The sequence below is a fragment of the Panthera onca genome, chromosome A2 (genome assembly GCF_046562875.1).
Source record: "Panthera onca isolate mPanOnc1 chromosome A2, mPanOnc1 haplotype 2, whole genome shotgun sequence".
In the NCBI taxonomy this organism is placed as follows: Eukaryota; Metazoa; Chordata; class Mammalia; order Carnivora; family Felidae; genus Panthera; species Panthera onca.
Genome location: NC_138340.1, coordinates 49189129 through 49203926, shown reverse-complemented (window position 1 = coordinate 49203926; position 14798 = coordinate 49189129). Strand labels below are relative to the sequence as shown.

Below are 14798 nucleotides of genomic sequence, written 5' to 3'. Positions count from 1 at the left end.
AATTGATACCATTAAAGTTGGAATTAAAGTTTTATTATTCCCATTTCAAAGATGAGAAAAGGCTTTGAAAAATTAAATAATGTCCAACCTCTCACAGGAGCATTGGGAAATAGCTCTGGAACACAAACCCAGGCCTCCTTCATGCCCAAAACTCTGGTTTCTTCAACAGAGTGATTTTCTGGACTCCAAGATGGCCTCAATGTCTTTTTCAGAATTATCACCACCTGTATACTTTTCCTTCTTTCCTTAACCTTGTTATCCCCATAAAAACATGTCATTCCCCAAAATATCATAATTTAAACTGGTCTTTGTGTCAACAATCTACTAGCTGGTATTAAGGGTAAACACATTTAGCCAGTGGGGTGGGAATGGGGAAGCTCAAGAAAGAAAATGACATCCAATCTTTCTGTCCCCAGACAACAAATAGGCTAGAAGTATACTTCTGGAAGTACCCAGAAGGACTTATTTTATTCTTTAAAGTATCTAGAAGAACTTACTTTTTACTAAAATTATCTAGAAGGATACTTATTTTATTTTGTGTATAGGTAGCACTAGCTCCATGACAAAATGTGTGGCTACTATGAAACACCGTCGTATTTGTTAGAGTTTGTTTTCTATGAAAGCTTAAACCACCAGTAAACTTAACTCATGTGCCCTTGGGGGATGGTAGGTAAGATCAGCCATGAGCAGGATGGGTCGCTGGCAAGTATTAATCTGTATCAGTGAAAATTAAGCAATCACCAGTGAAGGTGGGATGAAGAATGACTAGCTTTTAAGGTTGAGAGAACTAGGAATTGGTTTATCAGGCAAAGTTGAATGTTCTTAAAATACTGAACAACACGATAGCTTTCCTTGTTTGAAGGAGACTTTAAACACATATGGATAATTTATAAGAGTAAGAATCGCCTGGTTGTTCAGGCAAGTTTCTATAAGAATTCATGCACATCTAGCTTCCAGTTAAATTATGAAGTGTACATAGTTTAATAATATATCATTTTTTCATCGATTATTTTTCCTTTCATGACATTTTACCACCTTGGCCTTTCAGATCCCACTGCATTTCTGTTACCACGGATATTTGCTCTCTCCAAATAGTATGGGACCCATATCTCATCCTCAAAGTTTGTCTGGTCAGATGATTGATTCATTCATTGTCTACTTAAGGCTAATATGGAATTATTATGGCTCATCATTATGGCTAAAGAGACTATGTAAAAAAAAAAAATAGAAAAACAAGTTGGCATTTTAATGTGTGCCTAAATCCTAGGGGTATTTTAAGACTTTCTTATTCCTCTTTGTTTTTAAAAAAAATTTTTTTAACGTTTATTCATTTTTGACAGAGACAGAGTATGAGTGGGGAGGGGCAGAGAGAAAGAGAGACACAGAATCTGAAGCAGGGACCAGGCTCTGAGCTGTCAGCACAGAGCCCAACGTGGGGCTTGAACCCACGAACTCCAAGATCATAACTCAGAGGCTCAAGCGACGGAGCCACCCAGGGGCCCCAAGACTTTCTTATTCTTTAGCAGAGCCCAGTCATAGATAAAAATCTGTGAGGTGGGTTGTTTTCTGCAGTTCTCAGAACATGCACTACCTACACTGCCTGGAGCCAGACTCACTGTCTGCAATGCCAGACTACTCAGCCTGCTTCTTCATCTGGATATTTCTTTCCAATGTACCCATTCTTCTAGTGTTTCAAAACCTGGTTACCAAAGCAGCTTTCCCTTTCATCACCCACACCCTCAAGCCCATCCACACTTCCCTCTCTTACCCATTCTTTTCCATTATTAAAACTTAATTTCACACCATGGTTTCAAGAACTCTTATCAATACAATTCCATCTGTCACTTCTCTCCATCTCTTCCTTCCCTCTCATCTAGCTAATCTCAGCACACTTTTCCTCCCATTATTCCATTTCCTAGTCGAAGCATACAGTTGAGTCTTAAACAATGTGCATAGTTAGGGTTCCAATCCCCTGCATGGTCAAAAATCATCTAACTTTAGACTCCCCCAAAACTTTACTAATAGCCTACTGTTGAAAAGCCTTACCAATAACATAGTCAATTAACACATATTTTGTAGGTCATAGATATTATATACTATATTCTAATGAAGCTAGAGAAAAGAAAATGTTATTAAGAAAATCATAAGAGAAAAAAACATTTATAGTAATGTCTTTGTTGAAAACAATCTATTTAAATGGACCCCGGAAGTTCCAACACAAATTGTTTAAGGGTCAACTGTTGCTAAAGGCCACAATTTTGTAAACAGTATTTTGTGAATACTTGCAAAGCAAAATATGGGTTTAGTTGGATTTAGGAAAGGCAGTACAAGAAAGAAACACACGACCTCCCATGTATTCAAATCCAATAACAAATAAGAGACACAATGATGGTAATAGTATTTGTCTCCACTCAATACAGGAAATCTAACAACTGTGGAAGTGGTAAGGAAGGAAAGAGAGCAAAGACATTATTTAAATAATTTGGGGTCACAGGTAATTTAGTAAATGTGATCAGAGATTTGTCACATGGAAGGAGTGGGATATGAAAAACTCTTCTATATTCATTTTTGAAAAAGGATAATGGGCTTATTTTTATTAACTGCAATTCTTGACAATTAGCATGAAAATGTGACTACAAATAAAACAGCAGTGCTAAAACACTAAGAGAATGGGACTTGGCCTTAGAACAGGCCTAATGGGCATAAGATAATCTACCTTCCAGACTCTACAGAATGCAAAATGTCAGAAGAAACCAAAAAACTGTCATCAGTCATCTAGATTCTTCTGGTACACTTGGATGTTGCTTGTCATATAGACAAATTATGCAGATGTCTAATGAATTTCCTCTTGAGAGCTTTGTTTCACCCAGGTCTAGTCAACATTGAAATAATTTTTTTCTTTTTTCCCTACAATATTATAAAGGTCATACTTCTGAAAACACTGTTGCTACACATAATGGTCTAGAGAATGGTTAAGCTGGTATTGTAATTTACTGAGTTATTTATCTAATCATGCAATATGTTGATTTTGTATTATTTTTACTCATATCACTGTTTTTTATCTTTCCTTCACAAATACACTTTGAAGAAAAGACCTAAACTTAAGCATCCTCACACCATTTGTGATGTTTTTAGGACCATGGTTCACATGCATTATTCCTCATTAATAGGTGTTTGTTGAATGTGTCAGTCTACAGTATCTGGATGACCAATATTCAAAGACCCACAAACTAAACATTAGTGTATCCAACCTGAGTGTGCTTTTCTAGATTATACAGAAAAACATTTTAGGGTTTTGTGGTATTTCAAGATCATCACTACAAATGATAAAGGGTACTGAAGTATGAAATTGGGTATTGACATGTGATATATAGCCAGGTGATAAGATAGAATACATCACATGCTTCTGTAACCCCTTGCACCCCCCCAATTCCCATCTCCTCCCCTTCCCCCACCCCACCCCCAGTTTCCAGTACTTTTAGGGGAAAGACCAAATTCCACATATGTCCCCACGTGGCTTATTCCTTTTTTACATGTCTACACTAGCAGCCTCAGCTCACACATTTGTCCTATTAACTGTACTTCTGTCAGGTATTTGTTTTTCCTATACTCTGAGGTACCATAATTGCTACTGCTATAAGCTCCTTGCCATGTTATTCTTCTATAAGAAATTCTCCTATCTGTCCTTACCCTTTCCTAACTAGCGAATACCTACTCACTCTTCAAGGAGGTCTTTTGAGACAGCTTCTGCCCTCAATACAAGGGAAATTTCTTGGTTATATGCCCATATAGCCCTCAGGACACTTACTGCAATTTGTAATTATGTATTCACTGAGAGATGACTGGAATAATGTCAATCTTCCCCCACCACCCCCTGAACAACATGAAAGCTGGGTCTTTACCTGGCTTGCTACAAATCACATCATGGTGCCTAGTACTGTGCTCAACAGGAAGGAGTTGCTCAATAAATATTTGTGAATGCATCAGTGAATAATTTTGTTTTATGACTACTTCATGTATATACATATATATGTATGGCATACACACTTTTTAAATGTTTATTTTGAGAGAGAGAGACAGAGAGAGAGAGAGAGCAAGCACGAGTGGGGGAGGGGCAGAAAGAGAGAGAGGAAGACAAAGGATCTGAAATGGGCTCTGTGGTAACTGCCGAGAGCCTAATGTGGAGTTTGAACTCACAAACTGTCAGATCATGACCTGAGCTCCAGGCAGAAGTTTAACTGACTGAGCATCCCATACACGTTTTTAAATTTGGAATAATTACGCAAGGTTCCCTATGAGGTTGCCGGAAGTTTTGTTGTTGTTGTTTTTTAAGTAAACTCTATGCCCAATGTGGGGCTTGAACTCATGACCCCAATAGCAAGAGTCACATGCTGTACTGAATGAGCCAGCCAGATGACCCCCTAAATATTTTTAAGTGTATTTTCAATAGCAGATGACTCATTAACTTGGATGTTATGGAAATCCAGTGCACTTCTCATTACTCTAAAACCAAGTATTTTGTTTCTTTAATCAAAAACACAGTACAGTCCATGATAACCATTAAATCCGGTGCTGATAAGGGATTCGCCAGATTTTGTCTTTGTGAAGATGACTTCATACTCCTGGCTAAAACATGAACTAATATTTATCACTGAGAGCATTCAAAGCAACATGACCCTTTTGAATTCCAAGAATCAATGAACATGTCAATTCCTGCTAGATGGACAGGCAGAAAAGAATACAATTTTGTCTGTACTTCTCTTGTCCTGCAAGACATATGCTCCTGTTCCATTTTCTGAACAATCTAGTAAAATTCAATTTACTTTTTCAATTTGTCTCCAGCCAAGCTTCCTTCTGTCAGCTATGCAGACATTTCAATGCTGGCCACGTAGAGTAACAGGAGAAGGACAATGAGAATGAAATTACCTGTGCATTTGCGATCTGTGTCTTCTTTCTTTGACCCACTAATTGTCAACTTGCAGTTGAAGTTTTCCTCCCAGTATTCAGCAAACCATACATTTCTTCTGTTGTTTTCAAGTGTGCGTGACGTAAAATAGGCATCAAACCCTAAAGAGAGTTAAATGAGAAGGTCATTGCTTGTGGGCCACTGCTGGAACACTGGGAAATAAAAAAACAAGTGATGGTTTTTCTTTGTTTTAGTAGACTGGATGCTTTTGGATGTTGATAGAAAGAAAGAAAGAAAGAAAGAAAGAAAGAAAGAAAGAAAGAAAGAATTCCAGTGCTAACCTATGGCTAAATCCCTAGTTCAATCTGTTAGGCAGACATGTGGCCTACAAATGACATTGCTACAGTGAAATCTACATCACAGACCTTAGCAATGACACGACAAACCTTCTATCTCTAGTGATGCTAGACTATGGACAAAGCATCTTCATAATCAAGATAATAATTGATCATTTCGGGGCTTACTGTGGATAGGATTCTGTGCTTCTTTTATTCTTGGATTCTTTTATTCATCTCAACAACCTATAAGCAGCTACTATCCTTCCCACTTTGCTGATGAGAAAATAGAGGTTCAGATGAAATAAAAGCATGCCCAAGGTCAACCATTAGGCCATCCTGCATCTCTGATTATGTGATCTACTGACCGGTGAGTATCATTTTAAGCCCTCCTTTCATTTAGCAATGTCCCATTATATAATTGATGTTTTAATCAAAATCAAAGTTTCTGCAAAGGCCCTAAGTAAGTGGCAGTCTAACATAAAGCTCAGTGCTATTCACCGAGTGAACTGATGTGTGTGAGGAACAGAAACTCAAGAGGCCATGTCTGCAGAGAATTTCTATCTCTTTAGTAGTGCAGCCTTAAATGTTCCAATGGAGCCACAAGGTCTTATAGTGATCAGACAAGATTCAATAACACCAGGGTAGGCCTGAGGACCAGCTCCACTAATGTCTGCAGCTCAGGGGAACATAAGCAAATCCACGCCTTCCTCATCCTAATCTTCCTGTAGAAATAAAGACAACACTACCTCCTTCCCTCCCAGCATCTTGTTTGTAGTTGTGGGAAGACATTGGAAACTTACAGTTCAAGGTTAACAACCACAGGAAATAGACTTGTTTTCACATTATTTAAATCACTCTGTGTTCCCTTTAAGGCCATAAGGGGGGGAAAAAGCCCCAGACTCTAAACTCCCTGAGAGAAGCATATCAGGTTAACTCTATCACTACGTGGCCAGAACCAAATTCATGGCCTGACATATATTAAACCTACTATAAATGGAAAAATTGAAACAAGTAAATAACAAAGAGTAAAGAGAAAAACAAAGCACAAGAGATTACATAATATTTTGAGGAAAATAAAGAATACTTGACATTCCTAAGGTCACTTTCCAGGCTGTTGTCAGTATATGCTGGCTAACTGTCCTTTTATAGCCACTCCCTTAACTGATTTGAAACTAATCTGGCTACAGTATGTGATCACATTCTAATACCAATACTGATTAAGCTATTTGTCTGAAAATCCTCCTTCTGCTTAGCTTCTCTCCCACAACCCTGCCTCCAGATAACTTACATAGAGTAACCTAATTACATAGAGTAACCTAAACAAAGGAGAATCTTTGGAGGGAAAATAGAGGAGTCCCGCCTGTTTCCAAGAACACTAAATGTGTGCATGCAGTCATGTATATACATATACACACTCATATATGGTGACTGGTGACTAGCTTTCACTTTTTTCACCATTTTTGCCCCTTGTCCTCCTCCCAACCCCACCCGGCCTGAAACAAACAAACAAACAAACAAAACCAAACAAGTTAATCAACAGTGGTAGACTGTGGAAATGGCCCCGGATTGGAACATGTTTCTGGGGTTTCATACCCATGTAAAGTCCGCCTCTTAGGCACCATGTCCCTATCCGGGGGACACTGACAGGTGCAGCACAAGCAGACACGGGGAAATCCTGTGCTCACTGAAGCTTGTTTTTGTGGAATTCTCTTTCTTGGAAGCCTGCTGCTGTGCTCGAATACATTTAACAGGAGGATGGCAGATCATGTGGAAGAAGCCCAACCAGTCTCCACCCTGCTCAGCAGAACTCCTTTGGCCCTTCCAGCCTTCCAGCTGACTGCAATAGAAGAACCACTTAGCCGAGACTAGCTCTCGTTGCACAACTGTGGTTGTTAAACCAGTAACATCTGAGGTCGTTTTTTTTAATGTAGTCAAACAGCTAAAACACTCTTTATCACAGCACCTTGAGTCTCTCTCTGTGCAACGCCAAAACAACACACACCTCAGGAAGAAGTGCCTTCAACAGAACACGTAGGAGCTTCAGAAGTAAATCCTTCGGCCACATGCCACAGCTCTGAATTCCAACCAGCCTCAGAATAGAAACTACCAAAATGGCTCAAACTCTAGCAAAGATACATACCTGCCCCAGCTCAGAAGAAAACATCTTTAGAGAAAACCCCATTGTTGAAAATGTCTACCGGTTCAAAACGCCTCTCTCTGAATCCTGTGTCTGCTGGAAATGAAAAAGCCTGTTGAAGAAGGAAGGACTATGTGTGGCTAACGCACAGGTAGGTGATTGTGGAACATTTAAAAAGAGAAAGAAAGGAAAGCAGCTGTCAAAACCTCCCTCTGTTCTGAGTGTGAATAAACAGACTTTGGGAACGCAAGCAAGCACTGTGAGGGCTGTCTGTACACACCACAGCAGAAAACGGAAAAGGGACAACATTTCTGAACCAAAACCCTCCTCCTTCTCATATACATATATATATGGCTGGTACTTAACTTCCTCCTCCCCCTTCCCCCTCCTCCTCCTCCCTGTGGGCCTGATGCCTACCTCACCTGTAAGTTGAGAACCGCTCTTGCTTCTCAGATGCACGTATATATGAATTGCCTGAGTATCTCCTAAGATGCAGGTTCTGATTGAGGAGGTCTGGGTTGGGGCGAAAGATGCTGCATTTTTAACAAGCCCCAGCTGATACTCATGCTTCCTGCCCATACTTTGAGAAGAAGGATGATTGAGCAAATCCTAAACTTCAGTGGGTGGGACTTGAGCAGTTCTAGCTCGATTTATAGTATCTCAGTATTGTCACCCTCTCAGCCTCAAATTTATGCCTTGGTTTAGATGAGAGGGTCTTTGCTTTGCTTCTATAGTTGAAACTTTTGCTCAGTACCTGGCTCAGTATGGCAGGAGCTTTGCCTTGCCATCTTATAGCCTGCAGATGGCCCAGGAGGCTAGAACATGCTGTATCAGTTGCTGGTGAATTTTCCTGGTGTGCTTGCTGTGTCTTTATATTCCTGAGCATTGCTGCTCTGGGCCCCTCTGCAGCCTCCAAAGCTTTGTTCCTCACCTGTATGTCCTGTTACCATTCTGGGCTCTCCAGCCTGGAATTTCAATCTGGCTGCTGTGTCTTAGTGCTGCTCAAAAGGTAACCTGAAATAGCCCTGTGTCTTCATTACCTCTTCTGAAGGTCCATGGCTCCTGATGGGGACACTCAGAGCCCCCAAGTAGTAACTCAGCATATATTCACTTTTGAGTGGTTTCCTGAAGACCTCAACAGCCACGCCATGTGAGAGCCATACTTCCTTCCAGGAAGCCACATAGTGTACAGATGAATGTAGACATCAGAGACACACTGTGTGAGTCTGACACCAACAATTCCCATTTTCCACTTGTATGACCTTGAACAGATGACTCAGCTATTCTGTGTCTCTGTTTCCTAATCTGTTTTTTTACATATTAAAATTAATTACAGGATTAAAATTAATACCTAATTTCGTGCTGTTATAAGCATTATATGAGCTATTATTTGTCAAGTACTCAGCATTGTGTGGAGTAAAATGGTAACTGTTGGTTGTAAAATAACCACACCCATCCATTATAATCTCCTGAGCACGTAACCCTGTGACAGGCACAATTCTCTACACTCACAAATGTTGGGTTAAAACATACATGGGTTTTATCAGATTGATAAATCAGAATGATAGTTAGCCTGATGGGGAAGATGGAATTTGAAAAGTATCATTTAAATAAATATAAAATTGCAACTATGATGGTTTCTATGAAGGAAGGGTACATGGTGTTGTGGGAGCAAACACACATGCAGACAGAGAGAAATATCTTAGAGTGTCAAAGAGGGCTTGCTGGGGGAAGTAAATGCATATGAGAAAAGGGAAAAATAGGTTTTAACTGGAAGTGGGGGGAGGACAGAGATTAGACATTTATTCAGATGGAACAGCATGTGCTTTGTCATAAGAATACTGAAGCATTTCGCATTACAAAATCTCCCAGGATGATGAGGCCTTAAAATCAACAAATATAAATGAACCATCTTCTATGTATATGCTGTCTAGAATTGCCACAAGAATTCTAATAAACCAATGGCATAAACATTTATGTAATGAATGAATAAATATGAGTAAGTTATTCTTGTGAGTAGACATCAAAATCTTTGTCAGATTTCTATTTAGTCATAGAGATTTGCACTAATAGTTATAAAAATAATAAGCATTCATATCCATTTCCTCTATGAGTGTCACATAAATCCTAAGAAGTAGGTACTAACCATATCTCCACTTCTGAGGTAAAAACTAAGGCTGAGAGAGAAATCTGGACCCAAATTAACCTGTTTCTAGACCCCATTTTTGACTTCCATACATAAAGTAGTGAGTCAGATTTTGGTGGGCATCACAATCTGGAGAGCTGATGAAGAAACAGAGATCAGGCTCATGGAGGTAGGTCAGCCCTGTTACTTTCCCTTCAAGTTCGCCAGGACATTCTCATATTCTTTTCTTAATGTTTATTTGAGAGAGAGAGAGACAGAGCATGTGTCCATGTGCACATGAGTGGGGGAAGGGCAGAGAGAGAGAATCCCAAGCAGGCTCTGCGTTGTCAGCACAGAGTCTGATGCAGGGCTCAATTCAATAAACCATGAGATCATGACCTGAGCTGAAATCAAGAGTCCATTGATCAACCAACTGAGTCACCCAGGCACCCCAGAGATTCTCACATTCTAAAGACTGAGAACCAAGGCTATAGAGCATTTCTGTAGTCCAGTATTATGCCACCTCTTTTCCCTCTCTAATAAATGCCCTATCACCAAACTACATCAAATATCATTTCCACTAGGCAACTGGACAGACAATTCAACAGGTCGAAGAGCAAAACAATTCTACAGTCAGGTTCTGGAATGGGTGAGCTAATCAAAATGGTAAAACTGGTGACATGGGCTGACCGTGCTAGGGCAAAAAACAATTTCTGAAAACAGAGCTCCCTTCAGACAATTGAGAGAAGCAGAAGCAGAAGTCAATAGATGTTATTCAATTTAGTGAATCCTTGCTGATTTATCTCAGCTTAGCTGAGTCAGATTTCTTTCAGGACTTAGCAATTTGTTTATTTCTCTTTAGCAGGGCCATGGCAAGAGATAAATTAAGTCTTACTGGTTCCCTCTACTCATTTTCATTCACATGGAATGAAATTGTCTGTGAAAGATTCAAGATTCTTTTTTTTTTTTATTTTTAAATTTTTTTCTTCAACGTTTTTTATTTATTTTTGGGACAGAGAGAGACAGAGCATGAACAGGGGAGGGGCAGAGAGAGAGGGAGACACAGAATCGGAAACAGGCTCCAGGCTCCGAGCCATCAGCCCAGAGCCTGACGCGGGGCTCGAACTCACAGACCGCGAGATCGTGACCTGGCTGAAGTCGGACGCTTAACCGACTGCGCCACCCAGGCGCCCCGAAAGATTCAAGATTCTAAAAGAGACCTTGCTGTAGCCATGTGTCCGCAATGCCTTGGAATGTTATTGGCTGCCTTTTGGGTTCAGCACACATCATACCTCTGCTTTATTAATAGAGAAAGAGCTTCTGATATGTGATGGTCCAAAGCTTTCTCTCTGGCTGCAAGCAGTAACCCAACACTCTTCGCCTGTGATTACAGTTTCTGTAGCCTAGTGATTTCACCTGCTTGTTTTGAAAGGAATAGACTACTAATACAAGATGTACAATCACCAAGGTGCGACAGAATCAGAGACAGAAGTAGAAGGCAGAATAATTGTAATCTAACCTAATTATATATGTATACAAGGGTATGTGTGTGTATCCCAGTGAACTGAGACTTTATTCCTTTCTGTAAGAACTCAGAAGAAAAGTGATCTGAACACACATGCCTTTATCATTGGTTAAATTATCAGAATTTTAAAATTTAACTCAAGGCATCAACACTGAAGTTTCAGCTCACAGAAAACAGAATAAGAATTCTGTTAAAGGAGAAAGGTCATTCTTGTATGTGGAGCTGATGAAATTCTTAGTATTAAATTGTTCTTTTTGTTGAACAGATTATTTTAAGTTCTGAAATTAATCTACAGCTGATTCTAAGGCAAATGTCTCACTGCATACATGTTGTACAACCTTTGTATAACCTTGGAAGTAAACTTAAAACAACATGGAAATAACGAGCCAGGTTTTAGCTGGCATTACAACTACACATGCATGGTTCTTTCCTCTTTAACTAGGGTGCTGTCCTCTGAAATTTGTGGCCGAGACGAGAGCGTGCAAGTCAATAGATGCATAATTCATCCAGGGTGGTATGTTTGGGATGGGACCTTTCCAGCTGAGGAGGAAGAAGTCCTCACAAGTGTGTGGCGTGAGAGGAATGCTATCAGAGTGTTAAGAGGGGTTAGAGGACACAGCTGCCTGCTTGACCAAGGTGAAGGGATACTGACAGATACTAATGGGGCTTCACACAGCATAAGAGAGTGACCAGTAAGTAGTCCTGATTGCTGCTTTAACCACACAAGTCATGCATTGTGGGTTAGAACATCACTGTCAGCCTACATGGCAGAGAGCACCCAGGTCTTCCTTCTCACCAGCCTAAGGAGAGGCTCTTAGCTCTTTCTGGTCTATGTTCAACTCAGGAAGGATGTGCTAATGACTTAGAAACACACAGGTCCTTGCACATCACAGGGATGCAATACTAACAGAATAAATAAGTGAAACAATGAATAAAAAGAAGAAAAAAGACAGATAATGAGAGAAACAGAGAGAGAGAATGACAGAAGGAAGGAAGGGAAAGGAGGAGAGAAAGGAGAGGAGAGGGGGGAGGAGGATTGAATGGGGAGGTACCAGGGGAGGCAAGAGAAAAAAGGAATAGAATAAGAAGTAGAGGAACTCATATTGTCCACTAACAAAAGAGTAAATCTAAAAAAACAGATTTTGAAAACAGGTCTTTATTTATTTCACTCCTTTTTCTATTGCTGTGACATGACTCCTAGTGGGTTAAATTGTGAACCTCAAAAAGATATGTCTATATCAAAAGCCCCTAAACTCGTGTTACTTATTTGAAAAATATTTTGGTAATGTATAACAAGAAACTAAATGGCAAATGGAATTAAGTTAAATATCTCTGAATGAGATCATCCTGCATTGTCTATATGGGTCCTAAATCCAATCACAAGTATCCTTAATAAGAGACACATAGAGAGCAGGTGCCATGGAGGAGATCATGTGTAGGTGTAGGTAGAGAGTAGGGTAATGCAGCCACAAAGCAAGTAACATCTGGAGCCACCTGAAGCTGGAAGAGGCAGGAAGCGTCCTCCCCAGAGAGCCTTCAGAGGAAGCAGCACCGTAATGATACCTTCATTTCAGACTTCTGGACTCCAGAACTGTAAGATTACAAAGTTATGTTTTTTTTAAGCCACTAAGGTTGTGGTCAGTTGTTGTGGAATCCTGGTGAATGAATGCATTCATGATAAGTAGAAAAAAAAAAATCCTATCATAGATGCCTTTTAACAGCTTTGTCTGGTCTGAATGACAACACTCAGGTGTTGCAAAGTGATGTCTGGCAGAACATATTTAACCTACAGACTTTGTCCTTTCTATTTTTCCCAAGAGTATTTCAAAACTAATTTAAAAATCAGAAAATTTCATTTCTAAGTCCTAATTTCTGGCTTCGCTTGTAAGGTCAGAAGATCTTGTCACACAGACCCCATTCCCATGTGGCAGCAGTTGGGTTCTGAAGAATGGCTATTCCCTTAAGATGAGCCTGAGCTCTCTGGTTCACAGTACTCTCCCACCACCTCTGATGGCTTCAGCCTGGCTTCTTTTCACATTTGTAAGACATGTACTGTCATGGTAGACACAGAAATTTCCACCACCAAGAAATGCATCGCCCCTTTCTTCAACAGACATTTGCAGCAATGTGAATGGTATACAATCTCCACTGAATTGAGTATTCAGGCCACTGAGAATATACCCATGAAAAAGCTATCAAGAACAAAGGGAAGTTGGGGAAGAAGCAGGATTTAAAATTACACAGAGAAATCTATCCTCCTATATGCAAAAAATAATCACTTAAAAGATGTAGTGGAAGAGAAGACTATAATTAAAAGAATAACAAAAACAACAAAGAAATGTATCCTTCTGTGTAATCAAGTTGACTTTTGTCCTTCAAGAGTTCTGTTCTAATTAATTAATTGTTTTTTAAAAGTTTCCCTTACGTCAATTCTCTCAAAGCTAAATTGTACCTTTTACATGATTTTGATAAAAATATTAACATCTTTTTTTCCCCTGGAGCAAATTACTTTCAAAGTTTGTATGGAAAAAAAATAGAAGAATGAGGAGACCTCTGAAAAGGAGAACACCACAGCATGAGTATTTGGGGGTGCTGAGGATTGGAGGTGAAGGTGAGGAGGGCACACTATCAGGTAAGATAGTGTAACAACAGATTGTAAATTTTCTATGATTTAAAAGAAAAAAAAAAGTCCTGACACAAGAATAAAGAAATTAGTGAACTATTGGGATAGAATGAAAAGCGCAGAAAGACTTCCCTGTGCATGGGAATTGCATATACTAGCAAATAAAGGTAATGTTTCAAATCACTAGAAACATGTTACCCTATTAATAATAATAATAATAAATAGCAACCGATTGCATAATTGGATAATGATCAGATTGCATTGCAGTTAGTAATATAACACTGCATTAGCCCCACAAAAAATGTGGGAAGCATTGCATGAATTTAACCATAGTAAGTGAATTGGGGTTTCCCATCTCTGCAAGACAAGGGATTTTGAACAGTTGCAGACACCAGACATCCTCCACCATTGGTGTGATGCCACCTGCACAGGACATCCACAGTGGGGTCCAGCGACACCCAATATGCTCCCCATTCCCTGGGCACGTGGCCCTAACTGCACCTGCACAGTGCTGTGGGAGAGCATGTCCTTCTCTCTCTCTCTCTCTCTCTCTCTCTCTCTCTCTCTCCAGACATTGAGCTCCAAGCGGGCAGATTGTGCCCTGCTCATCTCCACCTTCCCAATTGCCTGTAAACACTTACTGAAGTAAACTAGAGTTGGAGACATGTTGAGTCAGTGTGGCAAGAAAATCATTACTAATCTAGTGGGATAAGTCTAGGCTCTCAGATGCGCCCCCAAATTTGCTGGCTGCATCTACTGGTGAAACCAGCCATTATTTTTGAGAAAACAAATAAGAATTATTGCAATGGAAATTATCCCACAAAGAAGAAAAATCCCATGGGAGGTGTTATGGATGAGGTAGAAGGAATAATGCTTGCGATATTATTCCACAAAATGTCTCCAAAGGGCTGTTGCATATTATATAATGCTAGAATGCCTGCCATTTTTCACTCTTTTAAATTGTCTGGGAAGCAGAAGGGCATTTTATGTAATCTCAGTACACGTATATAGGAACGAATATGGGTATAAACAGTACATATTAAATTGATAGTTTTAGCATTAGAATGCCTAAAAGCAGAGTCCTAAACTAGAATTCTAGGATTCAATTCCTAGCTTTGTCACTTGCTAGCTAGATGACCTTGAG

At 39.7% G+C, this 14798-nt stretch overlaps 1 protein-coding gene across 3 annotated transcripts in view; it reads right to left on the bottom strand.

The window, feature by feature from the left end:
• GRM7 (glutamate metabotropic receptor 7) overlaps positions 1-14798 on the bottom strand; it is an 869802-nt gene that overhangs the window by 317343 nt on the left and 537661 nt on the right. For all 3 annotated transcript variants that reach the window (XM_078442794.1, XM_078442795.1, XM_060631627.2), the window contains exon 5: positions 4927-5067. In XM_078442794.1, the coding sequence (XP_078298920.1) occupies positions 4927-5067 (141 nt within the window). The remainder of the gene's footprint in view (positions 1-4926; positions 5068-14798) is intronic.